General features: G+C 44.4%; 1 protein-coding gene across 1 annotated transcript in view; it reads right to left on the reverse strand.

Annotated features, from left to right (window-relative positions):
- Positions 1 to 3,270: 3,270 nt before the first annotated feature.
- Positions 3,271 to 20,711, reverse strand: part of WDR92 (WD repeat domain 92) — a 30,633-nt gene continuing 13,192 nt past the window's right edge. The window contains exons 2-8 of the mRNA XM_038751861.1: positions 18,539 to 18,639; positions 15,317 to 15,447; positions 13,780 to 13,881; positions 12,244 to 12,359; positions 10,932 to 11,066; positions 7,379 to 7,476; positions 3,271 to 3,757 (exon numbers count right to left, since the gene is read on the reverse strand). Coding sequence (XP_038607789.1) covers positions 3,550 to 3,757; positions 7,379 to 7,476; positions 10,932 to 11,066; positions 12,244 to 12,359; positions 13,780 to 13,881; positions 15,317 to 15,447; positions 18,539 to 18,639 — 891 coding nt within the window. The 3' untranslated portion in view covers positions 3,271 to 3,549. The remainder of the gene's footprint in view (positions 3,758 to 7,378; positions 7,477 to 10,931; positions 11,067 to 12,243; positions 12,360 to 13,779; positions 13,882 to 15,316; positions 15,448 to 18,538; positions 18,640 to 20,711) is intronic.

Here is a 20,711-nt window from a genome sequence, read left to right on the forward strand (position 1 = left end):
GACTCTTTTCTGCTGCAAATCCCTGGAGCGGTAGGGGAAGCCAATGTACCTCGAAAATAGATCTTTTCGTCCTGGGGGGATGCCAGCCGTGGCCTTTAAATAGGTTGATGATGGCATTTATTAGGTTTATTTATAATCATCATTTATAATTTATATATTATGATATAGTCCTCATCGTCATGTATAATGATGGTATTTATTAATAGGTCGTGAAGACAGCGTCATCTGTGGCAGAAGCAGGGCCCACTGTTGGGGGTTCGGTGGGGACTCCTTCTTAGCCCAGGGTGGCAGCGTTAAATTCCTCTTTTTTATGGTATATGTTAAGCGCTTACTATGTGCCGGGCACTGTATTAAGCGCCGGGGGAGATACAAGGTAATCAGTTTGGACGGTCCCGGTCCCACATGGGGTTCACAGTCGCTCAGTGGAAAGAGCCCGGGCTTTGGAGTCAGAGGTCATGGGTTCAAATCCTGGCTCCGCCACTTGCCAGCTGTGGGACTTTGGGCAAGTCACTTAACTTCTCTGTGCCTTAGTTCCCTCATCTGCAAAACGGGGCTGAAGACTGTGAGCCCCCCATGGGACAACCTGATCACCTTGTAACCTCCCCAGCGCTTAGAACAGTGCTTGGCACATAGTAAGCGCTTAACAAATGCGTGCGGATGGGGAAGGCAAAGGACCCAGGAGGTGTCTAACAAATGCCAAAAGTCAACTGCAGGAGAGCAAACCCCTTAGCCAAGAAAAACTCCCCCTCTGCCCCCACCAAACAGCTGTATCTACACCTAACATTGCCCCCACATCCCCCAGGCTCCCTTCCAAGCCTGAAATTCCTGTTTTATGGCAAAAGCATCCTATATGACCCATCGCCACGGCCATGCCTGAAACCAGAGAACAGGCCCGACTAGCTCTGGTCCCAGCCGCCTTAAACGACTTGTCAGCGGGGGAAAAAAGAGAAACTCTAGCTACAAGCAGCAGCTCCCCGGTGGCTACTGAACATCTGAGTTTAGCAGCTGCCAAGGTGCTAGTCGGGGTTTCCTTTCCAAAGGCTTGAGGGAGAACAACCACTTCCCCGTGGCCTGAAGCCATCTTTCCCGGCAGCTGTCTAGGGAGTCATCTCTGGCAGGGAGAAGATTTTGTGACCAGGGAAGAATTGCAGCCAAACCTGGCTCTGGGCCCGCAGATGCTCTTTATGGAGACTCCAAAAGCCACACCTCAGTCCTTCCTCTTCATTCTGCCTCTCAAGAGCACACATGCAAAGCTGTTTACTGAGGGCATTCTACTTCCACAATGTTACCTCATTGCTACCAGTATTATCACCCTCTAAAAAAGGAAACAGTCATTGTGAAGGCAAACAACATATGGTACTTGGTGAAGGCCAGATTCAGCTGCAACTTCCCCAGTTGGGTGTTTTGAATGGCAGAGGGTGTAGATTTTCCTTCCCCCTTCCCTCCTCCCCATCCCTGCAGGACTTACTTCCTCCGGGAATCTCCTGATAAACTCTTCAGTCTGCATCCCCTCTCCCCTTAACAACACTCCCCCATCCAAATGTTGTATAACTTGAAATTTCCTTTCTTCTGTCTTTTCTCCATTCAGGACGCAACCGTTTTGTGGAACCCCGGGCCGGTCCGCTTGCTCCCTGCATCCACCACCCTGGAGGGTCATGACCGTCTATGTTGCCAACTTGCACTTCCCAAGCGCTTAGTCCAGTGCTCTGCACACAGTAAGCGCTCAATAAATACGATTGAATGAATGAATGAATGGAAATGGCATCGCACAAACCACTAGAACCACAGTCAATTCCGGCGTGCAGGTCCTCGGACATGAAGTCTTTGGGAGCGGACCACGGTCCGTCCAGCACTCTTGACGACCTGGAGACTTGGGTTCGACTCCCAGCTCTGCCCATTACCTGTTGCGTGACCTTGGACAAGTCACTTACCTTTCTGAGCCTCAGCTGTAAAGCGGGAGGATTAAATGCCTATTCCCTCTATGCCTTAAGCTTTATTTATATTGCATCTGACCTCTCTTGTACCTGCCCAAGTGCTTGCCATATAATAAGCGTGATTGATTGACCTGGGTTCTAATCCCAGCTCTGCAACCTTGGGCCAGTCATTTAACTTCTCTGGGCCTCACCTGCAAAATGAGAATTCAATACTTCTCCCTCCTATGTAGCTCGTGAGTCCCATGTGAGACCTGATTATCTTGTATTTATCCCAGCGGTTGGTACAGTGCTTGGCCCACAGTAAGTGCTTAAAAATGTCACAATCATTATTATTACAATTAAGTTAGTAAACATGTTCTCAAGGAGCTTATAGTACAATGAACTTTTCTCCCTCCCTCTTAGAGTGTGAGCCCCATGCGTGGCAGGGCTGTTCAGTCTAATGATCTTGTATTGACCCTATAGCTTGGCACACAGAAATCAATTTATTGATGGTATTCACTGAGTGCTTTCTGTGTGTAGAGCACTGTACTATGCACAGGAGTTCAAAGCAGATCCTCTTGAAATCTGCGGGACAATGCGTGTTCTCCTTAAATTAAACATCACTAAGTTTGGAAGAGGACTATCCGCAAACGGAACAGTGACGCTTTCGCAGTTACACTGAAAAGAAAAATCGATTTCCTTTGGTATTTCAAGTACGGCTGCGATATATATGGCTTTCCACCAGAGGATACTGAATCTTTAGCTCTCACAGGGCTTGAAGTGAACAAATTCAGCTCAACGCCATCACAGGGCCCTCGTTTTCAGAGGAAGCCACTTCTGAATAGAAAAACCCGCACCTGAAAACCTGGTATCAGAAATGTTTTAGCTCTCAGTAAAATTCACCCTTTTTTCCGTGGGTCAAATAGTGTTTCCAAGGACACAGTAACAGAAATAACAGAGGTGAATCCCCCTAACGAAGGAATGCACCGATCTCGCATCGGCCTTTTCCGTCACCTGCATATTCGTCAGTAAATTCTGCCATCTGGGCCATCGATTTTGAGAACAAGGTACAACTGCTACACATCGTAAGGATATTCAATCCTAGGAAATTCAGATACGTACATTTTCCCTACAATTAAAATGTAATTCTATCAGCAAGACAAATGAGCTACTATCAAATGTTTCCGTTTCAGGTTTGAAGTTATTCCCTTTTACGCAGTCGTCGGTTCTATTGACAGATGTACGCTAGCTAAAAATTAGGCTAATAATTGGGGGGGGGGGGGCGGCGGAGTTCGATTAAGTAGAATGAAATAATTTCTTCCTTCAACTAATTCAGTTAGAAGAATCATCGCAAATGTGAAAGGCAACTTTTGAACTACTGCTTTATTTTTCAAGTTTACACTATCAAAAAAATTAGAGAGAAATACACTTAGCTCCTGAGACCATTTTCCCTAACCTGCCAACAGCCGAGTCGGTATTCATCCAGGTAAATGCACCTAACTTGCTTGCGCTGTAAGGAAAGGCACGCGACGTCACTCTTTGCGTCACCCTTGTTCCGCTTTTACTCAGCGAGCCGATCCGCGGCCGATGAAGCGTCACCTTCCGAGGTCTTCCCGGCGGTTGGCGGGACCGCGTGTCACACCTTATTGAGCTTGGTAACTATCAGCACTCGCACCGTCTGGTCAAAGGCACTGCACACACACAGCCCTCTTTTGTCGGGACTCCAGTCAAGGCTAGAGATGGGCTGGGTGGACAAGGTGACGTTCTGCAGGAGACTGACCGACCCGGCAATGCCCATCTCCACTCCCTCGGAATCCTTCTTGGACCGCTGAATTGGGTATTCGCTGAAACAAGACCAAAGGGATCAATCTAAAAACCTCTAGTGCTACCTGTTATTAATAATAATAATAATGGTATTTGTGCAGCGCGTATTATGTGCCAAGCACTGAGGCAGCGTGGCCTAGTGGACGGAGCACAGGCCTGGATTCTCATCCCAACTCTGCCACTTATCTGTTGGGTGACCCTGAGCAAATCTTTGTTCCCTCAGTTCTCTCATCTGTAAAATGGGGATTGAGACTGTGAGCCCCAAGTGGGACATGGACTGCGTCCAACTGGATTAATTTGTATCTACCCCAGAGCTCAGTATAGTGTCTGGCACTAAGGAGGTGCTTAACAAATACCATACAACAAAAACAAACAAATCTGTGGCGCTTAGTACAGTGCTCTGCACATAGTAAGCCCTCAATAAATATGATTGATGATGTGGCTCTTTGTGTAAATCCCTACATCTACACTTTCTTTTGTGAAAGAATTGATACAGCAGTGTAAATAACTTTTTTGTTTCACAATCACGTTGCTTCCAACTCTTTAATATTTGAATATTTTACTACACAGCCATCTAAGATCACTTCACTTAACACATCCGAATCATGCCCTAAATTTACTTTTCACCTCTTAGATGAACTCTGAAGAAAATTAGCTATTCCAAAAATACTAGACCAAGACTTAATAATAATGATGGGATTTATTAAGCGCTTACTATGTGCAAAGCACTGTTCTAAGCGCTGGGGAGGTTACAAGGTAATCAGGTTGTCCCACAGGGGGCTCACAGTCTTAATCCCCATTTTACAGATGAGGGAACTGAGGCTCAGAGAAGTTAAGTGACTTGCCCAAGGTCACACAGCAGACATGTGGCGGAGCCGGGATTCGAACCCATGACCTCTGACTCCAAAGCCCGTGCTCTTTCCACTGAGCCACGCTGCTTCAGACTGCAGATCCAGTGAGTCATGTTAAACTGGGAATTTTCTGCTTTCGTATGAAACCCTCTGAAGAGCAGGGACCGGATCAATTTGTACCTGACAAAGCCTAGCCCTCAAAACCCTGCAAACATTAATCAATCAACTGCATTTATTGAGCGCTCTGTGCAGAGCACTGTACTAAGCACCGTCTCTCTATGTTGCCGACTTGTACTTCCCAAGCGCTTAGTACAGGGCTCTGCACACAGTAAGCGCTCAATAAATACGACTGGATGAATGAGTGAGAGTACGCGGCAACACTCTCTGATCTACACCACTAAATTTTGAGTTCATTACTATTTTTATTTTCACAATGTACCTCTGGGAATTGTAGATCATTCCTAGGTATTTTGCACAGAAGAGCATTTGGGATTTGCTCTTTCTGAAAAATTCTAAGAGGACCCGATTCCTGGTTTAAAAGAATCGGGCCCTCATAAAACTAGACTAACACAGAAAAATCTCCCTGATATTAATTCTTTGAACTTGGAGCCAACCTTTTCTCCAGTTCTTCATCAACATTTAACCGATTGATCCTGAGACTACTTCTGTGGGTGCTGAGTATTATTCCATTTTACGGGTGGCCTAAAGAGGGGAGGTGATTCCTCTAGGGTCGTACACAAGTTGAACGTGTGCTTTCCAATATCTTTCCTCAGTATGATTTAAGGGGGATAAAACATTCGAAAGAACAAATCGTTAAAAGCAAACCTTCCTTCTTTGTAGGCCCATTAGCAAGTGCATTGACTGTTAAGTATAGTATGCAGAGAGTCCACATATTTTTTTTTTTAATCCTACCCGATCCATTAAATTTTTATGGGCCCAATGGAGGAATCGATGAGCCCGAAAGGTTCACAGGCTCTTTCTGATGAAGGGTATTACAACCCAAGGGAGAGAAGTGATTCGCAAATCAAACTGGAAGCTAAGTGGATCAAATTTACTATATCATCATCAATCGTATTTATTGAGCGCTTACTATGTGCAGAACACTGTACTAGCACTTGGGAAGTACAAGTTGGCAACATATAGAGACAGTCCCTACCCAACAGTGGGCTCACAGTGGAGGGCTCTGAAAGGCGTGGAAAAATGCCTATGAGCTGTGAACTACCTCCACGTCTCCATGCGTGGCTTAGTGGATAGCGCACGGGGCTGGAAGACAGAAGGACCTGGGTTCTAATCCCGGCTCTGGTGGGGCAAGGTATGAATCTGCCTCATCGGAGAAGTCAGAAACAGAGGGGAAAAGTCTGGATAAGGCAGCCTCGCTCCCCAGATTTGCAATATAAAAGACTATAAGCTTGTTGTGTCTACCAACTCAGTTACAGCGTACTCAACCAAGTGCTTAGTACAGTGCTCTGCGAAGAGTAAACACTCATTAAATACCATGAATTGATTATCTCCAACGATCAACTGGCGGGAGGCGGGGGCGGGTACCAGACCAATAAATCCGATTGAAATGTTTTCATAGGATCCTCTGGGGTCTTTAGAACATGTATCTACTTATTTCATGATCATATGGCTATAAGAACAGGTAGATAATTAGTTCTATGACACGCAGTTGGATCCAACCTCTCTGCGGTTGACACCACCGAGAAAACTGCGAATTTTGAGAGTAAAATAATTACTTAAAATTCAGAGGCAGTAATACCTGGCTAATTTATTACTATTATTATTACTACTAATGTTACGATTATTATTATGGTATTTCCTTTTAGACTGTGAGCCCACTGTTGGGTAGGGACTGTCTCTATATGTTGCCAATTTGTACTTCCCAAGCGCTTAGTACAGTGCTCTGCACAAAGTAAGCGCTCAATAAATACGATTGATGATTTCCTAAGCGCTTAGTATGTGCCAGGCACTGCATTAAGCGCTGGGGTGGACACAATCCCATGTGGGGCTCACAATCTCAATCCCCATTTCTCAGATGGGGGAACTGAAGCACAGAGAAGTGGAGTGACTTGCCCAAGGTCACCCAGCAGACAAGCGGCAGAGTCTGGATTAGAACCCATGACCTTCTGTCTCCCAGGGCTGTGTTCTCTCCACTACGCCATGCTGCTTGTCTGTTCTCTCTTACAAGTTTCAGTCATTCAGTCATATTTATTGAGCGCTTACTGTGTGCGAGCACTTAGAACAGTGCTCGCCACATAGTAAGTGCTTAACAAGTACCATGACTATAATTACTAAGACATCAAATTCCACCTGCAAGTAAAGGAAGGTACAAATGCATTGAAACTATGCTGAAGTCAAGAGGAGCAGCGGGGCCTAGTGAAACGATCACGGGCCTGGGAGTAGGACCTGGGTTCTAATCCCAGTTCGGCTACATGCCTGCTGTGTGACCTTGGGCAAGTCACTTAACTTCTCGGGGCCTCAATTACCCCATCAGTAAAATGGGGATTAAATCTTACTGCCTTCTACTTCGACTGTGAGTCCCACGTAGGACAGGGGCTGCGTCCGACCTGATTAAACGGTATCTACCCCAGTGCATAGAACAGTGCTCGCCACATAGTAAGTGCTTAACGAGTACCATGATTACAATTACTAAGGCATCAAATTCCACTGGCAAGTACAGGAAGGTACCTATTTGTACCTTAAACCTAAAGGCAACTTTTCCAAAGTGAGTTCTTTTTCCAGAGGAAAAGTCCACTAAAAACAGATGCTGTCCGTTGGCAGAAAACTTACTATTTCCAGAGATGAAGGCCCCCGGCTCCTCCCGCCGTCATAAAAATCTCTCTGTTCTGGGGCAAGTGTCGAACTTGCCATATGGTAGATTTGTGAGCCTAATTCAGATCAATAATCACAGAAATGGATGCAAATCAATACAACGAACAGGGACACATGCAAATATGGACGTTCATCATTCAAAGGTAATCATCTTTAAGAAAGCAAATAATATTATCCGGCTCTCCCCACCCCACATTTTGTGTTGGCCACCCGACTTTAACTGAAACTAGTCCAAAAGAAATCTTGAAACAATACCAAGAAAATACAATTAAAGAACCACGGAAGAAATCTGAACTCTGCTGAGCCCAAATGAAGAGGTTTCAGGGGTACTACAATTTAAAACGCCCAAATTTACGGAGCGCAAAGTCGCCCATTAGGTTCAAAATAGATTTACTCAAATACTCAAGGATTATTTCGCTTTCACTTTCATTAACTATTAAATATTTTAGAGGGTCATTTCAAGTATTGATATTTTGAATTTCCTCAAGAATGCATTTTCTCCAGAGAATTTCTGATCCGTGTCAACAAATGGAGAAAAAAAAAAACCATCAACTAGATTTCTTTCCAGCCAAAGCAGGTGCACCTAACCGAATTTAAATTTCAAACTCCAAATCTGGAGGGTCTTGCTGACTTTTGAGAGCCAGGGGGACCTGCAGACAGTGAAAGGTGAGCTACCTGCTGAAGAAAATTAACACCTTGTTGGCACTTCCAGGAACAGCCTGTACAGAAGGAGGGTCAACTTGTACTTCCCAAGCGCTGAGCACAGTGCTCTGCACGCAGTAAGCGCTCAATAAATACGACTGAATGAATGAGGGTCATTCAGGAAGGTGTCACAGAGGGGAGTTCTAATCTACAAGAGCAGAGAGTCTGGGAAAAATGTAGCCAGCTCACATCAGCGCTTAATAAATGCCATTATTATTATCCAAGGGTTTACTGTCTTGCTCAATTGATTGATTAATTGATTGATCTAGAATTCTCCAGATCCTAGGGAACAGGAAGCCTCCAAACTGTGGTCATAGTGGCATCCCGAGTACCCCTTTGTGACGCGACCACAACAAGCACCCTGGAACACAGGGTTGGAGGAGCTCGTTGTAATTTGTGCTGAACCTTAAATTCCTCTTGGCACACTTAATACTGCTCTCCTGATGTTGAGCAAATCCACAGGGGGGGAAAGTCTACAAGTGAAACCGGTCAACACAATTACTGAAGCGCAGAAGCCAAGGGGGAAAAAAGAGAAAACACCTCTAACGATCTACCGAAGACATTCATTAGCTAGATGAAGCCATTAGTCTTTGATGAAGGCAAGGATTTGCAGCAGAGTACGTTTGCTTGCAGCAGTTTGTGTGCAACACTGGCTTTCAAGGCACAGTCAGCCTCAGCCCGCTGTCCAAATAGGCGCTAACTAAATTCAATCTGAGCTGGACAACAACAAGATTCAAATGGATAATAATCGATTTCATCTCAAGATAGCCTGTCATATACCTGTAGCATCTTGTCTTTGGCAAAAAATGGGCGTGTTTCTTGATGATGACGCATAATGCAGAGGCCTGCATAATTCCCTAACCTGATTTGCCCTGCTGTTACCACACTCCCCAGGGCCCATTCTCCTCCTCAGTGACTGGCAGACAAAACGCTTGTCAAATCCAACTGCAGGGGCATGGGGGGAGTTGGCGATTTGGTGCCTAGGGTTCCAGACGTGGCCCTGGCTGACGGTCAGCCAGTCAATCGTATTTATTGAGCGCTTCCTGGGTGCGGAGAGCTGTACTAAGCGCTCGGGAGAGTGCGATGTAATAAACAGAAACATTCCCCGCCCATGATGAACTTACTGCCTAGAGGGGTGGCGGTGAAGAGGAGAGCCCGGGAAGACGGGGTGACTCTCCAGAGAGGCTGCTCCAAACTGGGATCAATCAATCAATCAATTGTATTTATTGAGCACTTACTGTGTGCAGAGCACTGTACTAAGCGCTTGGGAAGTACAAGTTGGCAACATATCGAGACAGTCCCTACCCAACAGTGGGCTCATAGTCAAGAAGAAGCACCGCCGTGGGCCCTGGGGCACAACCGGAGACGGACAGAAATGAGCAGTAGTGCCCTCGGTCACGCCAGAAAGGTGTGGCAGACTATCCCCTGGGCACTTGCTATGGGTTCCCTTTCCCCTGTCCTAGCTGTTGTAGCCCAGGATTCCTAGAAGGCGGAATGGCTTGAGACCATCTCCCTTCACTGGGCACAGTTGGAAACCAGCTGCTGGAATCTCGAGTGCACAGACATGTACAAGAAATAAAAGTGGCACCTCTTTAAATCCAGTGTACTCCCCTCCAATAAACTCCAGTAAGTTCAGCACCTCCTCATTTTTCAGTGGACAGTAAGGAGTGGGAGACCAATTCATTCAATCATATTTATTGAGCGCTTACTGTGTGCAGAGCACTGTACTAAGCGCTTGAGAAGTCCAAGTCGGCAACATACAGAGACGGTCCCTACCCGACAGCGGGCTCACAGACTAGAAGGGGGAGACAGACAACAAAACAAAACATGTTAACAAAATAAAATAAATAGAATAAATATGTACAAGTAAAATAAATGAGTAATAAATATGCACAAACATATAAACATAGTGATTTGAATACAGACAGCACACCCCTCTAAATGGTTATCACAACCAAAAATTTGGTAACCCAGTTTTCTGGATATGCATATGCTAGGTATCTACGCATGGGGACTTTCCTTTTTTCAGAGCAGTAGTTGCCCAAAATCAATCAATTAATCAATGGTATTTATAATAATAAGAATGGCATGTATTAATCGTATTTATTGAGCACTTACTGTGTGCAGGGCACTGTACTAAGTGCTTGGGAAGTACAAGTCGGCAACATATAGAGCCGGTCCCTACCCAACAACGGGCTCACAATCTGTTTGCTTGAAACTGTACACTTAAAGCCCAATCATCAATTTTTCCAAAACTCACAATCAACCTCTCAACAAAGTTAAAGCTGGGCATCTGGCTCAGATTAGGTGTTAAGGGCTGAAGTGGGTTTTTTGGGTTTTTTTTTTTTTTTACAATTAGAGCTTACTGGACCAGTCACTGGACGATTAATTTGTTAACACTTTAGGCAGTTTCTTTTATACAACTTGTTCCACTCTGACAAAAGACTACCTGGGAATTTGCAAATTTATGTCTAGGCTGTCTCGTGTAAAGAAATTAGACAATGGTGACTCTAACTGTCGAGTGCCCAAGGATAAGGAACAGTTTAAGAGCTGGCTGCTAAAAACTAGTCTTTATTCTGTATCTATCACAATGACTCACATTTATTGAGCGCTTACTGTGTCCAGAACCCTGAACTTGGGAGAGTATAATATAAGAGCATTAGTAGATATGTTCCCCGCCCACAATGAGTTTAGAGTCTAAAGGAGGAGACAGACATTACCGTAAACATAATTTATCTGAATCTCATAGAGCCCAAAATGCAAGAAACCATTACATTTCTACTACAGAAGTTTCTACCCGATTCCGTACCTTTTCTGAAACAGAGGCAAAGCCTTTGGTGGGATGCTGGGTTCTTAAGTCAAACACGTGGAATTTTCCTTCCAGTGATGTGGCTACTAATTTATTCATATTTATGTCTTTCCTGTCAAACTCTACACTACATACCTGGAAAAAATAGAATACGTGTCATTTACGAACCAACGAACATCTTTCACTTCCTTAACTTTCTTCCGCATTTTTCCTCACAGTGTGCTTTGTAAATCAACAGTCTCATTTTGATACGAACATCCCTGTTACGTACTCATTTGATGCTTGAGAACTAAATACCGTAAAATTGTTTAAAATTCTGAAAGCACCTTTTGACTTTCTGGACATAGAAGAGATTACTTTCTTTGATCAGATTAACTTCCAGTTTTGCTGTGGCTACGGGGCCAGGCACGTCACTACCTTACTTACTCCCACTTGTCTCCGAAACAAGACGACCCTCTGGATTTAAGATGCAATCCCCCAAATTTGATAGCGCAAAGTGGGAAAAAAAAATTTTTTTTTAACGCAACAGACACTTCCCACGTAGCGAGATTATCGAGTGCTCGTTCAACCTTGAAATTACTTTTGTTGTTTACGTTGTCAATTCGGAATGACAACTTGAGTTTAGCAAGACCGTCACTACTCATCACCTCCACTGGCGCCTACCCCGACTCCTTCCTCTGCATTCGCCGTGTGCGTGCGTCACTGTCACGCCTCCTCCCCACGAACGCTCGCAGAGACACTCACCCCCGGAATACCACCTACGCCCAAATCATCTCATTTACACGGTACTGAAGATAAAAAAAGCACTTTAAGTGGAAGCTCGATGACTCCTGGTGGCCCTGCCTGCTTACGGTGAGTGGGCTGAGGACGGGAGGGCTTGGGGACAGTTGGCTAGCTAGCCACAGAAGGCAGATTTAGCTACCCTGATCTAGCTTTAGCGCAAGGGTCTGGGAACCAGAAGGTCATGGGTTCTAATCCTGGCTCCGTCACTTGTCTGCCGTGTGGCCTTGGGCAATCTGTGCCTCGGCTACCTCATCGGGGATAAAGCCTGTGAGCCTCATGTGGGACAAGGACCCGATTTAATAATGATAATGACGGTATTTTTTAAGCGCTTCCTCTCTGCCAGGCATTACACTAAGCGCTGAGTCCACCCCAGCATCTTAGTACAGTGCCTGGCACAGAGTAAGCGCTTAACAGACACCAAAATTTTATTTTGCCCAACCGTAATTTAACAAAAAACGACCGCTAGAGAAATTATAGAAACTAAACATACTCAGACGGCTATTATTATTATGATTGTACTGCGCGTTACCCCATTTTTAATGTTTGTCTCCCACCGTAGGGACATATTTCTAAGATCGAAGAGTTTAATATCTCCGTTGTCATAGCCGGCACATACGACCCGCTCCTCTTGATTGTAAGCGTTGCCTAGAAGTAAAGAGAAGCGGTGTTTCAGGTGATAAAAAAGAACACACGTATAATTCGTTCTTGAAGGTGACAAGCTGCCCAGCTACAGAATCATAGGTGACAGGTGGTCATCAGGAAGGGACATGAAAATGTAACCTCAGGCAATGCGGTATGGATGTGGACGGCTTGGAGAAAAGGGTGGCTGACAGATTGGCCAGAAAATCGGTAAAAGAGACGGGCACAAGTGAGAAGCAGGGAGACCTAGGGGAAAGAGCATAGGCCTCGGTGGCCAGAGAAAGGGCTTCGAAGTCAGGCATTCTGGCTCTATTTAAACTCCGCCACTGGCAAGCAGTGTGATGTTAAACAGGACTCTTAACCTCTCTGGGCCCAAGTTCATAAAACACGGACAATTTTACCTGCTTCTCCCTACCTACAGAGATGATGTACAAAGTGAAATGGGGATTCATCTGGAAAATGGGGGTTAAAAGGCCTGCTCTCCCTCCTAAATAGACTGTGAGCCCCTTGTGGGACAGGGGCTGTGTCCAGCCCGATTATCTTGTATCGATTCCAGTGTTTGGCGCACATGGTAAGAGTTTGATAAACACAATAATAACAAGGATTATTGAATATTAAACTGTTTTTATTATATAAGTAAGGTGACCGTGCTTTGGTAAAATAAAAGCACTCTGCAAATTCATGGGATTAGTTTTAAAGCCGCTCTGACGGTTGGAACTGGGGTTGGGAGCTGACAGGGCAGAGGGGGAAAACCCGCTAATGGAACTGTTGAAAACCAGTCAGGGTTAGCATGTTGCTCTGGGCCCAATTGGCTCAGTGGAAAGAGCCCGGGCTTTGGAGTCAGAGGTCATGGGTTCAAATCCCGGTTCCTCCAATTGTCAGCTGTGTGACTTCGGGCAAGTCACTTAACTTCTCTGTGCCTCAGTTACCTCATCGGTAAAGTGGGGATTAAGACTGTGAGCCCCCCGTGGGGCAACCTGATCACCTTGTAACCTCCCCAGTGCTTAGAACAGTGCTTTGCACATGGTAAGTGCTCAATAAATGCCATTATTATTATTATTATTATTATTACAGCCACAATCCAACCTACAATGTGCAGACCATTGTACTACGCACTTGGGACAGTACAGTCCAGCAGAATTAGCAAACATGTTCCCTGCCCTTAACGAGTTTACATGAATCAGATTTCTATAGAAGATCTTTCCCAGGGGGACCCCAATTTGAGTTTTGGGGTCTTGGGGGTGTAACTTTGATATAAATCTGACTTACATTGCTATTGTTACAGCTGAACCTGCCAACCAAACAGGGGCATAATATCTCCAATTTCAATGACAATCAGCTAGAGTAATACGAATTCCCCAAAAGTCAGATTGTGCTGTATCTTTAACCCAAGACTTAAAAAACCCCAAATTCATCAGACACTTACCAAATGCCACAGTCCAACAGTCTCTCTTGCTTTCTCCTTGTACCGGTTCCATATTAGCCACAGGAGTGTCTTTTTGTCTGGGATCCCATACTTTCACAGTTCCTGCAATGAAGTAACAAAGTCCATGCTATGTTTTCCAATAACCTATGCATTCTCTTTTCACCATTTTAAAACCAGTTCCTGAACAGTCATTCATTCATTCAATCATATTTATTGAGCGCTTACTGTGTGCAGAGCACTGTACTAAGTGCTTGAGAAGTACAAGTTGGCAACATATAGAGACGGTCCCTACCCGACAGTGGGCTCACAGTCTAGAAGGGGGAGAACATCTACTGGTTCCACGGTACGGTTCCACACTCTGCAATATTTAAAGATACTTGCAATTAAACGGCTGAATGCACTTAACAGAAAGAGAAACAGCCCAGATAATAATGTGTAATTTGCTTTCTAAATGAACTGATGAACCGAACATCTAATTAATCACTCTTAAATCAACTACAGTAGATGCGATTCGCTTGGTCAGCACAGTCCTACCCCATTTAAAATTCTAACCTTTCTTTATTCTATCCTTACCGCTTATGCAGATCACCTTGTCCCTCCCCGACGATTTTGAGCGCGCCATCGGGGTATTCTTTTGATTATTTCCCCCCTTCACCCACTTGCCACCGACGTTTTGTACATGCACGGAAGTACTTCACGTGATTTTTGACCACCACATACTGTTTGGGACCGAAGTAGCGGATTTTTGATTAGCGTAAGAATTTCATTTTCTGGCCCTCCGTCTGGGGAGCCACTCAACGCAGGGAAATGGCCAAGAGGCCAGCAGAAGAAGGGACTGGCCAAAAACTGACTCATCACCTCTGATATTGAACAGATGGCTCCACCGCACATCGGAGGGCAGTGAAGGGCTGCCATGTTAAACATCGGCTCCAAAAACTGGCCAGACGATGACGTTTCCGTTTTTTTTTGCTCTCAGCCAGTAGCAACCCATGCAAAAATTCTCATTAAGGTACACAGGACTCTTATCCCTATTCCTAGAGTGACACTGCCCTGCAGAGAAGCAAGCCGTAGTCCGTCCCTCTGTTACTCTCCATGAGGCTGAGGCGCAGGGCGCCGAGGCTCACCCTGTTGGAAGTCCGCTACACGACGGAAGGGCGAAATTTCGATCTCGACTAGCCGTCGACCTGGAAGTTTTCACAAGGCCGAAATTTGCTTTGGAATGAAAAGAAGAAACAGCGACGCCACCACCCACGTTATAATTGGCAGCTGTTTCAAAAACCTGCAGCTAGCTTTCAGAAGTCTGCAAACCCCACAGGAAACCACAGGTCTGACTTGGCCAGCCCAAACTGAAATAGCAAGCGCTCTGCCACTAACCAAAATACCCAGCAAGCTAACTTCCACATCACGTGACTGCCCAGCACGTACCGACAAGGAAGATGCTGACGGATGAAGGTGGATTTTTCAGAGCCCACAGGGTAGAATTGAATGTACGTTTTCTTGGGAAAAACCAAAGAGCCACACAGCAGGGCTGACTCACCATCTCGGCTGCCGGTTACAATCTCCGGTGCTCCTTCCCCGATCCCTAAACCACCTACACCGTCTATAGTATTGATGATTTCCTTGTGGCCCTTCACGGCGTACACTGGGATCTCGGGAGCTTCCAAATTCCTACACGACAGAAAAGAACCATCAGGACGACATGTCCCAAATGACTGGGTCCACCACTAGAATTTAGGAAGGAAATGATCTATTACGTAAGCCCGAAACAAAACCGTACTGGATTCTACCTTCATGAGACATTTTTCTAATGAAATCTTCACAGTAAAAGTTAAACATTTCACTTACAATGCCTATCGCCTTTAGGGGACTTTAGGGGTTTACCTCTGATCCCTTTTTGGATAACTAGGAAAATTTTACCTCGAACCCAAATACACTTAAGACCTTTAAAGATCTAGGGGAAAAGTGTGGATGGAGGGAAGCAGACAGAGGAGGGATCCAGTAAAGACGGAAGTTTATTTTGATACTGAGACTGATAGGAGATTTTCTGCCATGAGGAATGAAAATATCTATTTACTGTCAGGAGGAATTTCTGATAACTCCTTTTTCTTTTGGATGGTATTTGTTAAGCGCTTCCTACGTGCTAGACACTGTACAAAGTGCTGGGGCAGATACAAACTAACAAGGTTGGACACAGTCCGTGTCCCACACGGGGCTCACAGTTTTAACCCCATTTTACAGGTAAGGTGACTGAGGCCCAGAGAAGTAAAGAGGCCTGCCCAAGGTCACCTAGCAGACACGTGGTAGGGCTGAGATTAGAACCGAGGTCCCTCTGACGCCCAACTTAAATTTTTAATCCACCTCCATCCAGTCACCACACGCCATTTCTAGAGGCTGAAGAAGGGTATCAGTAAAGAACCGTCTCTATACGTTACCACCTTGTACTTCCCAAGCGCTTAGTACAGTGCTCTGCACATAGTAAGCGCTTAACAAATACCATCATTATTATTATTATTTACTGAGGTGTTGGTGGTGGGGATTAGAAAGTGTGACTCGGGGTGTAGTTGGGGAACATGGACCTTTAAGAGGGCTCTGAAGAGGGTTGTAGTCTCTCTTCCACCTTCTACTTCTCAGTCGTACGTGAGTTTGATTTGGGGGACGGTGACGAACCATGACTGCCCGCGGATGGTTAGTATTTCTGGACTCTGAAAAGTGTGTTGTTTCAGTCAAGAAGCAGAACGAAACGGTAAAGGAGGGCAGTGTGCTGTACTGGAAAGAGCGAGGGTCTGAGAAACGGGAAACCCCCTTGGCAGTGTGATGTGCTGGAAAGAGCAAGGGTCTTAGAAACAGGAAACCCCCTTGGCCGGGGGCTGGTTCGCATAGGCCCCTAAGTTTGGCTCTGTCGCTGGCCTGCTGGGGGGCCCGGGGCAAGTCACTTAACCTCTCTGGGCTTCGGTTTCCTCATCGGGAGCAGAGAAGCGGTGTGGTCTCATGGAAAGACCACATGGACCTCATGGAAGCGCTTAGTACAGTGCTCTGCACACAGTAAGCGCTCAATAAATATGATTGATGATGAAAGACCACCTGCCTTGGAGTCAGAGGACCTGGGTTCTAATCTCTGCCTCTGCCACTTGCCACCATGTGACCGCGGGCAAGTCACTTAACTTCTCTACGCCTCAGGTCCCTCGCCTGCAAAATGAGGTTTCAATAACTGTTCTTCCCCCTATATAAACCGTTTGCCCCAGACGGGGCCTGATTATCTTGTATTTACCTTAGCGCTTGGAACAGGGCTTAGCATGTAGTAAATGCTTAACAAACACCACAGTTGTTGTTATCGGAAAAAAGGGAATAACAAATGCCCTTCTGCACCTGAGAAAAGTAATGTAAAAGCACTTTGGAAAACCAAGTGGGCTTCACAGATTCGAGAACTGATATTGGGTAGTAGTACCCCATTTCCTTCTGGGCATCTAGAAATTGGTTACAGCCAAGTCACTTTCATCTATGTATATATGTTTGTACATATTTATTACTCTATTTATTTATTTATTTTACTTGTACATATCTATTCTATTTATTTTATTTTGTTAGTATGTTTGGTTTTGTTCTCTGTCTCCCCTTTTAGACTGTGAGCCCACTGTTGGGTAGGGACTGTATATGTTGCCAATTTGTACTTCCCACGCGCTTAGTACAGTGCTCTGCACACAGTAAGCGCTCAATAAATACGATTGATGATGATGATGATGATCTAAAAATGGGAGGTCGCTAATGCCAACCAGGAGTCACAGCAGAGCAGATCACGTCAATACGGGTATCCAGGAAAAGTCAGAATTCACAGAACTCACTGTAGTTTTCAGTTCACGTCAATACGGGTATCCAGGAAAAGTCAAGAATTCACAGAACTCACTGTAGTTTTCAGTTCACGTCAATACGGGTATCCAGGAAAAGTCAAGAATTCACAGAACTCACTGTAGTTTTCCGTCCACGGTCACTAACTAGACCACTGGAGTCTTTCCTCTGGTATCTGTGGTCTCTGGCTGATGGTTATCGTCAATGAAAAGGCACTGTTTACTTTTGCAGTTTGCTCTATGTGACGTTTTAGTTCTTCAGCTGATTTCCCTCCTCTCCAAATGGTATTCTCTAAAAGAGACACCTGCAGGTTTTTTTTTTTAAATGGTATTTGTTAAGTGCTAACTCTGTGCCAGGCACTGTACTAAGCGCTACGGTAGAACAAGTTAATCAGGTTGGACATATGGGGCTCACGATCTTATTCCCCATTTTACAGTTGAGGTGACTGAGACATAGAGAAGTGAAGTGACTTGGCCAAGGTCACACAGCAGACAAGTGGTGAATCTAGGATTAGAAGCCAGGTCCTTCTGACCCCCAGACCTGCTCTCTATCCATCAGGTCGTGCCGCTTCTCTATAACTGAAAAGGTAACTTTAGTTATAAATACATATAACATTTCTTAACCCATCAGTGCTGGATGGTGACATGAAAATGAATTGATTAATCTAGGTACTCTCAAACGGTCGGTTGATAATGTTTCAAGTAGCTCAAGAAAATATGCAGCCATCTTCTTATCCCTCATCTTAATATAAATTCCAAAAATAGGTGTCGAAAATCATGTCTCATCTTAAAACCTGCTAGAACTGAACAAGAAAGGATGTATTTTTAAAATGAGTGTTCCCTTCCACGGGAAGAATGATTGGGAGATCAAAGAACGTCTTATCCCATCTGTCTAAACACAGATTAACTGTTCTTACCATATATGAAGGTTTCCATCAAAATCCCCTGTAGCGAGGTATCTTTGCTGTAGTGACGTCGCACCAAAAGTTCCACATTTAATGGGCTTGGCCTTTTCGATCTTGCAGAAAGAAGAAACGATAACCAACTTAGTTAAGAAGCTACCTGTAACCCACAATATTTATGGACCTGTTTTGAAATTTAAATGACACAGAATATGCCATGTAATTAAAATACTCCGTGCCAAAATGACAATCGTATTTACTTTTCTCTTTCCATAACTGAAAATGTCATATTACTTCCAAAAAGGGGAGCAACACGTTTGCCGATGAGGCTTTTAAAATTGTGTTTTTATTCTTTTTCCTCTCCCCGAGCTGTTAACGACATGTGCAAAATTGGCTAACTCTGCCTGACTCTCCTGATTTGCGGAGGTAATTTCAAACCACTGTACTGTTCTTATCCTTCAGGTCTGCAATCCAAAGAATTAAATTAGGGGAAAACACAATGAAGATACTATTCTTCCAAGAAGACCGGAGGAACAGAATGCTCACATTTCTTTCCTAGGGAACCCTAGGAGCCATAATAATCTGCTCTCCAATGTCTCTAGATAACTTTGTATCTCCTCATGGACCAGAGGCACTGCAGCTAAGCAAATCCTTTGAGATTTCTTTAAATTTCAAACACTGGAAGTTCAACAAAACGACCCAAAGTCGGAGAAAAACATACTTTCCCATATTATAACTTTCTGATAAAGTCTGGATGCTAACTTCTGAGCAGAAGAGTAGTTTTTTTTAAAACACAGTTAACTTGTACAATGATACCCGGGAAAACGAATATTATTTACACTTATTTACATTTTTAGACTGTGAGCCCACTGTTGGGTAGGGACTGTCTCTATATGTTGCCAATTTGTAGTTCCCAAGCGCTTAGTACAGTGCTCTGCACATAGTAAGCGCTCAATACATACGATTGATGATGATGATTTACACCAGCTGTTTATCTCGGTGTTGAAACGGTCTTCTGCATGGGCTTTTGCTTTTTTTAAAACTACAGGAAATTATCAAAAATGTACACCGTTCATTCATTCATTCAATCGTATTTTTTGAGCGCTGTGTGCAGAGAACTGGACTAAGCGCTTGGGAAGTACAAACTATTCAAAGATCAGCTACAATTTTGCTTGAATCCTACATTCAGGGACAGTCAAGCTGAAAACAAAAAGATATTCATAGGAGCTATAACCTGGGGCTGTGTTTGTAGATAACAACTGAATATTTTGCAGTCCAAGAGGGGAGGGCTCCTCTTCCTGGAGCTGCATTTATTAATTTGGTCTAATTAGACAGAACTTTAGCCTCTGAACTGGTTATTTATAGTACTTAATTATGTTAAGCATGCTTTGTACCTTTAGGCTGTAAACTGCTCTTGATGGGCAGGGACGCCTTTACCAATTCTGTTGCATTGTGTTCTCCCCAGCGCTTAGTACAGCACTCTGCATACAATAAGCGCTCAATAAACACCACTGACTGATGAACCCAACCGATTGCCAAGCACTACATCCAACGCTGGGATAGAGGCAAGGGTGGACACAGTCCCTGTCTCACAGAAGCAGCAGTGGAAAGAGCTCGGGCTTTGGAGTCAGAGGTCATGGGTTCAAATCCTGACTCTCCCAATTGTCAGCTGGGTGACTTTGGGCAAGTCACGTAACTTCTCTGGGCCTCAGTTCCCTCATCTGTAAAATAGGGATGAAGACTGTGAGCCCCCCCCGTAGACAACCTGATCACCTTGTAACCTCCCCAGTGCTTAGAACAGTGCTTTGCACATAGTAGTAATAATAATAATAATAATAATGGCATTTATTAAGCACTTACTATGTGCAAAGCACTGTTCTAAGTCCCTGTTACTGTAGTAAGTGCTTAATAAATGCCATTATAATAATAATTATATTTATTATATTTTATAATTAAATAATTATAAATAATTATATTTATAATTTACATTTATTATTATAATGGCATTTATTAAGCACTTACTATGTGCAAAACACTGTTCTAAGTCCCTGTTACTGTAGCAAGCGCTTAATAAATGCCATTATTATTATTATGAGGTTCACAGTTGGAGGGAGAACAGGTATTGAATCCCTATTTTACAAATGATGATACCGAAGGACAGAGAAGTTAAGTGACTTGTCCAAGGTCA

This window comes from Tachyglossus aculeatus, chromosome 9, assembly GCF_015852505.1.
Source record: "Tachyglossus aculeatus isolate mTacAcu1 chromosome 9, mTacAcu1.pri, whole genome shotgun sequence".
Lineage (NCBI taxonomy): Eukaryota > Metazoa > Chordata > Mammalia > Monotremata > Tachyglossidae > Tachyglossus > Tachyglossus aculeatus.